This window comes from Triticum urartu, chromosome 6A, assembly GCF_056163025.1.
Source record: "Triticum urartu cultivar PI428250 chromosome 6A, HENAU_Tu73, whole genome shotgun sequence".
Classification (NCBI taxonomy): Eukaryota; Viridiplantae; Streptophyta; class Magnoliopsida; order Poales; family Poaceae; genus Triticum; species Triticum urartu.
Genome location: NC_141878.1, coordinates 176,282,925 through 176,292,789, shown reverse-complemented (window position 1 = coordinate 176,292,789; position 9,865 = coordinate 176,282,925). Strand labels below are relative to the sequence as shown.

General features: G+C 45.4%; 2 protein-coding genes across 4 annotated transcripts; both read left to right on the top strand.

Annotated features, from left to right (window-relative positions):
• The first annotated feature begins 2,426 nt into the window (after positions 1-2,426).
• On the top strand, positions 2,427-3,938 carry LOC125515041 (uncharacterized). Of its 3 annotated transcripts, none has more exons than XM_048680460.2 (3): positions 2,427-2,680; positions 2,833-3,021; positions 3,304-3,938. In XM_048680460.2, exon 3 carries the CDS (start codon positions 3,324-3,326, stop codon positions 3,762-3,764), a length of 441 nt encoding a protein of 146 aa, XP_048536417.1. In that variant the 5' UTR covers positions 2,427-2,680; positions 2,833-3,021; positions 3,304-3,323; the 3' UTR covers positions 3,765-3,938. The 3 variants fall into 3 exon arrangements, with proteins under 3 accessions (XP_048536417.1, XP_087383444.1, XP_048536416.1); XM_087527318.1 differs by having other exon boundaries at positions 2,833-3,092; XM_048680459.2 differs by lacking the exon at positions 2,833-3,021 and having other exon boundaries at positions 2,433-2,680.
• A 2,454-nt stretch (positions 3,939-6,392) lies between these two features.
• On the top strand, positions 6,393-9,243 carry BUBR1 (BUB1-related (BUB1: budding uninhibited by benzymidazol 1)). Its single transcript, XM_048680458.2, has 11 exons — positions 6,393-6,686; positions 6,814-6,873; positions 7,018-7,162; positions 7,242-7,399; positions 7,849-7,927; positions 8,006-8,072; positions 8,158-8,215; positions 8,306-8,468; positions 8,649-8,734; positions 8,825-8,908; positions 8,996-9,243. The coding sequence occupies exons 1-11, from the start codon at positions 6,463-6,465 to the stop codon at positions 9,054-9,056; spliced, it is 1,185 nt and encodes a 394-aa protein (XP_048536415.1). The 5' UTR covers positions 6,393-6,462; the 3' UTR covers positions 9,057-9,243.
• Positions 9,244-9,865: the final 622 nt, after the last annotated feature.

Genomic DNA, 9,865 nt, shown 5'->3' with positions numbered 1-9,865 from the left:
TATGAATTAATAAGATTTGATGCCAAAATAGACTTAACGGGCAGTACATAATCTTATGGATTGAACGCATTGCAGAAAGCTATTAAAAATAGCAACAATATGATAGAGCTGACCTTGACGAAATCCCAGCCCCTCCAATACTTTGATCACCTCCTAGTTTACATCCTAAATCTTTACAGTACATTCAATCTCCACAGCCTGTCCCGGCTCCAGGTGGAACTGCCTGTAATTTTTTCTTGTTGAGTACCTTGCGATCTCTCCATCTCTTTCTCCTATTCATCTCCAGTAGCGAACGATGTGAAATCATAGGAGGAATGGTCGGCGACGGCGGCTACCGACCGACGACGCATGGAGTAGTGGGACCAGGAGCAGCCTGGGAGTGTAGCTATCGTGCCGGCCGTGACTTCGCCACGAACCTGTCGGAGGGCCGTGGGAGCGGCCTGAGAGTTTCGTCAGCATGACGGCGTGGTGACGATGTTGATGAAGCTACCACAGCAGGGCTTCGCCTAAACACCGCTACAGTATGACCAAGGTGGATTATGGTGGAGGGAGACACCGCACACGGCTGGGAGAGATCTTTGTGATCAACTTGTGTGTCTAGAGGTGCCCCCTGCCCCTGTATATAAAGGAGCAAGGGGGAGGCCGGCCGGCCCTTCTTGGCGCGCTTAGGAGGAGGAATCCTCCTCCTAGTAGGAGTAGGATTCCTCCCTTTCCTACTCCTACTAGGAGGGGGAAAGGCAGAAAGAGAAAGAGAAGGAAAAGGGGGGGCCTTCTCCTAGTCCAATTCGGACAGGGGGAAGGGGGCGCGCTGCCTGCCCTAGGCCGGCCCCTCTCTCTTTCCCTTATGGCCCAACAGGGCCCATTAGCCCCCGGGGGGTTCTGGTAACCCCTCCGATACTTCGGTAAAATCTCGATTACATCCGGAACTATTCCGATGTCCAAATGTAGCAATATATCAATCTTTATGTCTCGACCATTTCGAGACTCCTCGTCATGTCCGTGATCACATCCGGGACTCCGAACTACCTTCGGTACATCAAAACATATAAACTCATAAAACCGATCGTCACAGAACTTTAAGCGTGCGGACCCTACAGGTTCGAGAACTATATAGACATGACCGAGACGCGTCTCCGGTCAATAACCAATAGCGGAACCTGGATGCTCATATTGGTTCCTACATATTCTACGAAGATCTTTATTGGTCAAACCGCACAACATTATATGTTGTTCTCTTTGTCAACAGTATGTTACTTGTCCGAGATTCGCTCGTCGATATCTCAATACCTAGTTTAATCTCGTTACTGTCAAGTCTCTTTACTCGTTCCATAATACATCATCCCGTAACTAACTCATTAGTTATCATGCTTGCAAGGCTTATAGTGATGTGTATTACCGAGAGGGCCCAGAGATACCTCTCCGACAATCGGAGTGACAAATCCTAATCTTGATCTATGCCAACTCAACAAGTACCATTGGAGACACCTGTAGAGCACTTTTATAATCACCCAGTTACATTGTGACGTTTGGTAGCACATAGTGTTCCTCCTGTATTCGGGAGTTGCATAATCTCATAGTCATAAGAACATGTATAAGTCATGAAGAAAGCAATAGCAGTAAACAAATGATCAAGTGCTAAGCTAACGGAATGGGTCAAGTCAATCACACCATTCTCCTAATGATGTGATCACATTGATCAAATAATAACTCATGTATATGGTTAGGAAACTTAACCATCTTTGATCAATGAGCTAGTCAAGTAGAGGCATACTAGTGACACTATGTTTGTCTATGTATTCACACATGTATTATGTTTTTGGTTAATACAATTCTAGCATGAATAATAAACATTTATCATGAAATAAGGAAATAAATAATAACTTTAGTATTGCCTCTAGGGCATATTTCCTTCAGGAGGAGATGTAAACGGTGAGCGCTACGCTGGGGCTAGGCACCAACGAGCAGTCTGGATCTGAGAGCGGGGGCGCGAAGAGGAGATGAGCAGTGGCGGCGCTCGACGATGGCCTAGGGTGCCTAGAACAGCGTGATGGCGGCGACTGCTGGTAAGTTGAGGATCGAGGGAGAGGGAGGCCAGAGGCGGCGGCAGCCATCTAGGGCTACGCCATGATGGGACGGGGGGGCGCTGATAGGAGAGATGAGAGAGAGACGTTCGACGGCATGGGGAGAAAGCTAAACGGACGTAGAAAACAATTTATAGGACCGGAAAAAACGAGACGGGAGGAGAGCGGGCGGACGAAGGATGAGGCAGAACATGGTTCTGTTGGCAGAAAAAGCAACACTACGTGTTTTTTAGATAGTAGAGATATATTAGGATTTCCTACGTACTCGGTTATGCGAGAAATAGCATTCGCCGCCTCCAAGCGTGGCATAGACGCACCCATTTTCACGGCCATGTGTGCCTATTCCTTCTCCCAACCCAACCCCCTTTTCTCCCTGTTCTAGAAAAAAAAAACTCTCTCCCCGTCTTCTCGACTCAAGTCGCAAAGCCTTCCCCTCCCCTGGATTCATCGACCCCACGCGCGCGCCTCCCAACCTTATACGCCAGATCGGCTCCCACCACCGCACGCGCAGAATCCGTTTGGGGTTTCGACGCCGGCGCGGCAGCGAGCAGCCGGTCCCAGGGCGTCCGTCCCCCTGCTCCCCCGCGGGCACCAGCAAGGTAATTAAGCCTCCCATCTCGTTCCCGATCAACGCCGGCGAGGGCGGTGGGTTCGCGTCGCACCACTGCCTGCCCTAGTCCGGATTCCTCTACTCTCCGGCTTCAGTTGATTCCGCCGGATAAATTTTCTTTCTCCTCGTACTGTCCTGTAGGCGGTTGTGGTAGGGAGTAGAGATCTCGTGCCAGCGCCGCCGACGCCCCTTGAGGATGGTTGCGCCGATGGCTTAGGTCAGGTCAAATTCGATGGCACTTGCTGCTGCGAGTTCCTTCGATTTTGGTGCTGTGAAGCTGCGGGTTGGAATCAGTAGGGGGAAACGTCAGCAAGATAACAACAGATACAGGTTATCCTGCAACATCCTTGCAGTTGCTCCCACCTTTGCTGGCTGAGCATCCTATTGGGTAATGGCAAAGGGTAAAAACCAACAACTAACACCTGCTCCTCTTGGACGGGTTGATACTGTGTGAGCGTGTGGCTTCACTTCAGACGAGCATTCCTTGATTAGTACTAGTATTTTTTTTTCGAGATAATGTAATGCTGATGATTCCATCGAATAGCCTTCTTTGTCTTTCTCAATTTATATTGCTGCTTTGGTAGATTGGTTCACTTGAGTTGTGTTTGTCAGGCGAGTCTTGTTTCGACATAATGCAAGACCCTAGAGGTATGGGACGAGAGGATTTCTCGGCCTCGAAGTCACAGAAGAGGAAGGTTGTGTACCGGCCTTTGCCTTCAGTCCAGATAAAAACTGAACCTGAACTGCTGCGGAGAGACATTCCACATTCGTTGGCCAATACACAGAAGCCACCTAAGAGAAGCTTCAGGAGTGAGCCCCGCCCTCCCACGCCGCAGTCTGACAGAGGAACTCCGGACTCTCTACCAGATTCTGGTCCTGCGGATGAATATCGGGCGCTACGGAGGAAGTACATGATGCTGGAGGAAGAGAACTACACGCTGGATGCACAATTAGGCATGGCAGAAGAGGAAGCCAAAACTCTCGAGGATGAGAAGTTTGCATTGCTGGATCAGCTTGTTGTCTTGGAAGGTCTTGTGGAGCCTTCACAGCTGCAGCCACAGCGAAGGCTATAAGCAAGCCATCTATGTGTGACCCTTCGCTTTTTCTAGTGTAATCCTGCATCTAGTATTGTTAAGTGTGATTACCCTCAAGATGTAGCCATTGTAGTGGAAAGAAAAAAAAACCTATGACATCAGGTTTAAGAACTATGGAATTGTTGACTTGAAATTCATGAATGATGCGACTGATCTAGATAATTTATCTATGTTTACTCCCTTCATCCTGTGATATAAGATGTTATTACAATCAATATGTGAGTATATCGGTTGTAATAACATCCTATATTGTGAGACTGAGGGAGTAGTATATTGTTGACTTGTTCATGTCATTCAATCTTGTAATTTCATAAACCAAGACTATTCATATGAAAATCCCTGTTCATATGTGATGCTACTGCACTACTAAGAGATTTTCATATGAACAAGAATTTTTTACACCTTGGTTTACGCTTAACTGAATAGTAGTGTGTCGTCAATGAAAAAACAAGTTTTACGTGATCGACAAATGCTAAATTTTTGGCGTTTAAATTTTTCTTTTTTACAGATCAAAATGTTTGGACTTTCCACCTAAGCATTTGAAGATAACATTTAGGAGTATATCATGTCTACAAAAAGTCATTCTTTTTTTTTTACATTTGCAAAAATATTTGGTGCGCAAGAGCAAATGTTCCAGAGAGCCAAATTGGGTATCCAGGTAACACCCTACTTCTTCTGTTTGGCGGATTGTATTGTTGGTATTCCGTCATTTCTGATGGCAGATGAGTTAAAAACAGGTTAGTCTTTGAGACAAGCCCCCCCTGATGGGTCGGTTTACAAGCGGATCTCCTAGTCGAGGGATCCCTGCCCGCCTTATATGTTTATGTCTTGTACTCCAAGGCAACGATGCACCGTTAACAGTACTTGGGTGCTATGTCATCATCAGTACCAAACGGGTCCTTCACGATTTGGATGTAGCTTGTCAAGTGATTTAGCCTCCTCCCATGGGCAAGTTACCCAAGTTGTATCCGCCTGAGCGCGCGCCATTGTTGCTTGTAGGAAGATTGTGAGGGGCTCATAAAACTCATGTGGAAATAAAATTGATAAGCCGAGTAGTATTCACTCGTAGAGCAGAAATACCATGGCAGATGAGTTAAAAACAGGTTAGTCATGGCATTATCCAGTCATTTCTGATGGATGGAAACCAGCTATCGACTCATCAGGGGGGGCTTCCTGTTATCCTTCTAGGGAGGTGTTGGGCCCCGAAGAGTAAGGGCTTGCAGTAAGCAGCAAATTTCCCTCATTAAAGAACCAAGGTTATCAATCTATGGGGTGCTCAATTTACAACTCAACGATTAATACTTGCACACAGTTAAGAACTTATTCTTGGTCCCCAACTTGTCACCGAGGTCTTGCTAGCTTTGCTAGTTACAAGGATAAGCGTATTGTATGCTTGGAATTGATTTATAGAACAAAAGGTAAAAATGGTTTAACCTGTAAGGAAAAATAGCAAAAGGCATCGAGGTTGTGATTACGAGGAATTACAGGGATCCATAACTTCACTAGTGGCAAGCTCCGAGGTTGTGATAGATGTTTGCGAGGCAATGGAAATTTGTCATCTGAGATTGTCCAAGGACAAGCTCCGAGTGTGGAGTTGGGGTAGTAAACCACATGACCTTAAAGGGCACAATTAAATAAAAATGTGGAGTGCACGAGATAAATACATTTGGTACAGATTAAGACATGGACATGGTTTGCACTTGCACGATTCTATACGTTGTCTCGAAATGCCATGTAGATGAATATTGCGTGTTATAACTAAGGATGCAAGCATGCCATGTAGATGAATATTGCGTGTTATAACTAAGGATGCAAGCGGAGTCCCGCTTATCCCCTTAAACCAGATAATTAGTTCACCTCTGACTGAGAGATAAAACATATTCTATATCTTAATAGTTAGCGCTCATTAAACTATTTTTTTCAACATGCAAGCATAGCCTCACCATGTAACATACATGTGGAAAATAATTGATCCATCCTCAATATATAATTGATTGATCTCAATTGTGTGTTGCTCGTCCGGTCTTATCAATTGATTGCCAACACTTTGAGCTTTGATTACCATTCGGATCCCCTCTTGAAAAATATGTTTGCTCTGAGGATGCGGATTTTTAACATTCGCCAGAAAATCATTGAAATGAACACTTATCAGTTTCTGTAAAGAAAAATATTAACCCATACAATTATTCTGTAGAATAGTGTTTCTGGATATATTATATATTTTTCGGGGATAATACTGTTTCTGGATGCATGAAGAAGAATCATACTCCCTCAATTCCAAAATATAGTGCGCCCGTGCTTTTCGGGGTTCAACTTTGACCATAAATTTAACCAACGAGACCAACTACGATGGGAGAAAAAATTATATAACTGAAAATTCTTTCGAATACAAATTCACTGATATAATTTTTGCTCCCGCCGCAATCGGTCTTGATAGTTAAATTTACGGTCAAAGTTAAAGCATAGGGATAGAGGAAGCACTACATTATGGAATGGAGGGAGTACCATACATCAGGTGGGCCGTAGATCTGGGCCCGTACTTTTCAAGCCCAAAACCGACAAGAGCCCAGCCATTGTATGTATATAACCCAACCCTGCGGCCGCTCCTCAACGCAACGGTCCAATCGACGAGTTTGAAACCTACCCTCTCCCAACGGTCGGCTTCGGAGCGGTACGCATGGCGGCGGCGGCGGCGAGAAACCTGGCGGCGCTAGACGCGGAGACTCTGGCGCTGCTGGGGGCAGGGCCCGATATGGCGCCGGTGGCCGTGTGCGGCGAGTGGGAGACCTTCAAGGAGAACGTGCGGCCGCTGAAACGCGGGCGGAACGTCGGCCTCCTCAACCAAGCCCTCAAGGCGCACACCGACCCCGCCCAGCGCGCCGCGCTCCTGGCCGAACGCGGGTACGGAAAACCCTCGGCTCTTACTTAGCAAGGCCTTCCTTGCTTCTTCGGTTCTGGTTCTTTCTGGTCTGGGGACGAGTGCCTGATATTCTTGCTTGTTCGGTGTTTGATGAATTGACTGATCCAGGAGGATGATCCAAGCAATCGAAGAGTACCAAGGGGAAGATCCGCTCCAGCCGTGGGTAGAGTAAGTTCTACTTGATCCATCCTCCCCTTTCTGTACATGGTTTCTTGGATGGTACTAATCACACTAGCTAGAACCTGGAGTGCAAAGGTTTCTCCTTGCATCGATTTCTATAGGCTCAGTGCTCACCGCTTTGCCTGTGCGCAGCTGCATCAAATGGGTCCAGGAGTCGTTTCCAGCCGGCGGGGAGTTCTCAGGGCTGGTCGTGATCTACGAGCAGTGCGTGCGTGCCTTCTGGCATGACGAGCGGTACAAGGATGATCTCCGGTACCTCAAAGTGTGGTTAGAATATGTGAGTTGCTGACTGAATTCGGCTTGATCTATTTTGTACTTCCGAAGCGTGTATATTTGACCTGCAGTTTGGTTTGCAGGCTGGGAACTGTTCGGACGCTGAGGTGATATTCAGGTTCCTGGAGTCCAACCAGATTGGTGAGGGCCATGCTGTTTTCTACATTCGCTATGCATTGCTAATGGAGTCGAAGAACAAGCTTAAGAAAGCTGACGAGATCTTTAATCTTGGAATAGCTAGGTGAGATTCTTCTTATGAGACACTGGCACTTCTATGTTTCAAAGGTTGTTGGATTTGGGGTTACTTTGTAGATTCAAGCACCCGTAAAAATATGTCTTGCAGGATGTATTAGTTTACTAAGACCAATTGCTAATTTCGTCTAAAAATATCAATTGTTAATTTGATAGTCTGAGAGTGTCGGTGTAGATATTTTTTACGTATTAGTTTCCAGTCTGCAAGCGATCTATCCTAAATTTCTTGGAGTCCTGTATTTTACTGTTCTTTCGGTCTAGATCGTATGCACCATTGCACACTTTACCTGCAGAGTACTTGACTTGCCTCTCTTTTTGTACATTGAAGGAATTGTCTTATGATTACCTCATCTCTCTTCCACTAACTATGCAATTGTGTATATAATTGACTGAGCTGGTGAAATTTTATCCTTGGGTTGTTCATTCTTTTTCCATCAGGAAAGCAAAGCCTGTGGAGAAGTTGGAAACTACATACAGGGCATTTCTTCGGAGATCAACCAGAAAGAAGGAACACGAGGTGCTCTATTTGTGATTGCAGCCTCCTTTTTTTCTGATCTCCACTCTTTGTTGAATCGTTTATTATCTCTTGCAACAGGATGATACCGCAAGTGATGATCAGCCCGTACGCAAATTCGGTAGTGACTTGAACCGTGGTGAAACTAGTAAGTGTGGTGTGCTATACTGTCGTTCAGCGTCAACTTCAAGTGACTGGCTGGGTGTAAACTAATCTTGAATTTGATGTGGCAGGAGGTCAGCATGCAGAGAATTCCCACCTGTTGGCAAAACCTAGGGTAAAGCTGCAAAGGTCAGTACCATTAGCATGTAATCAAACAAGGTATCTAGCCAAACCAGGAGGGTTTCTTGACTAACACTGGTTGTATTGGCACATTCACAGAATCGATGTTAATACACCGATTTCAATTTACAAAGAGAACCCATTGCCAAGTCAGGGCCTTGAGAGAGCTAGGAGCAAAGACAGGGCGTGGAACACCCTTGGAACACAAGCAGATAGAAACAAAGAAAATAACATGATGCCTGCCAGATGGACTTCGCACAAGGTATTTTTGTGGAGCCACTAGAATTCTTCAAAGAACAGATTCAGATTACTTCCGTGGTAGTGATTTTCTGAAGGACGGACTACTACCCGTTCAGTAAATTTAATTTAAGATAATGGAAGAGAGACTGTCATGTCCTCTTCCCGTTCAGTTATAAACTGATGATGACATTTCATTGAACAGATTCCACCGAAGGTAGCAGCACGGCCAGCAGTTCCGCCAGCTCGTGTCAGCTCCATTGAGGTCTTTATAGATGAAGAATGTGCCGAGTATGTTATACGACATCCTTAAGTTATCAGTTTTATAGGAATCACTATACAAACATAAAGTGTTTCTAAATTCCCTTTCGACCATCTTAGGGAACCAGCCCCGCCTCAAGTGCCAAAGAGTCCAAAACCATCTGTTCTGAAGCTTAGGCAAGCAACAAGCAAAAACCTTAAGAAGTAAGAACAGTTTACTGATGCACCTTCCGTTTCCACATATTATGTTTTCTTCTCTCAATTTTCGACCTGCCTGTTTTCTTTGTACAGGGAAACTGAATTGCTTAAGGAGAACCCGCTGCGCAACTTCCCGCTGAGCAGCCTTAGATAATTAACAGTCATATTGTTGATGACTTGTTGTTTGAATCTGTGCCTCTATGCCAAATAAGCTTTAGACTCTAAAGCTTATAGATGCGCCAAGCATATGTAGGCTTGATTGTTGTGATCCATGTACACTAGTTTGATTGATTAATCCTCATCGAGGTGAGGATTGAATAAATTTTCCGTTTTGTCACAAAGTTATTTGATCTTGCCAGCTTCTAGTGGCACTATCTCTTTATTTTGTCTGAATATCCAGAGAGGTCAAATCGATGTCGAGACAGCCTGATTATTTCCTAGCAAATAAAGAACCTTAAAGGCATTGGATTCTCCAAATAGTACGCAAGTGCCATGACAAACAAAACGTGACTTGATGCAAATGGGTACATGACACATTGGATCAAGTATTTTAGTCATGGCAAGCTCCCATTTGCAACAGCTCGCATGGTTTGCTCCTGGAAAAGGCATAATTTTCTTCCATGGATCTCCATTCCACTGCTGCAAACTTTCTCAGGTCCTGTCAAGGCCCGCCACAGGGTACAGAAGAAGGCGACGAAACCGAATCGATCAGTGTTGCCATTTGGGCCTTGCTGCATGCAGGACGGGACAGATCAGGCGTGTCAAAACTCACAGGCGCGTGTGCCCTCCATGATTTCGAATAATTTGTGTGCGTGTGCGCGTGCGCGTGTGTGTGGTTGTGCTCTTAACGCTATTATTGTACTCCCTCCGTTCCAAAATACTTGTCGTGCACGACAAGTATTTTGGAACGGAGGAAGTACTACTCTCCATCTTGCTCAATTAACTACTCCTTTTGTTTCTTTT

Coding starts and splice junctions, on each gene's coding strand:
- BUBR1 (XM_048680458.2), top strand. CDS start 6,463: ATGGCGGCGGCGGCGGCGAGAAACCTGGCGGCGCTAGACGCGGAGACT. Junction 6,874..7,017: donor CCGCTCCAGCCGTGGGTAGA/GTAAGTTCTACT, acceptor GCCTGTGCGCAG/CTGCATCAAATGGGTCCAGG. Junction 7,928..8,005: donor CCAGAAAGAAGGAACACGAG/GTGCTCTATTTG, acceptor CTCTTGCAACAG/GATGATACCGCAAGTGATGA.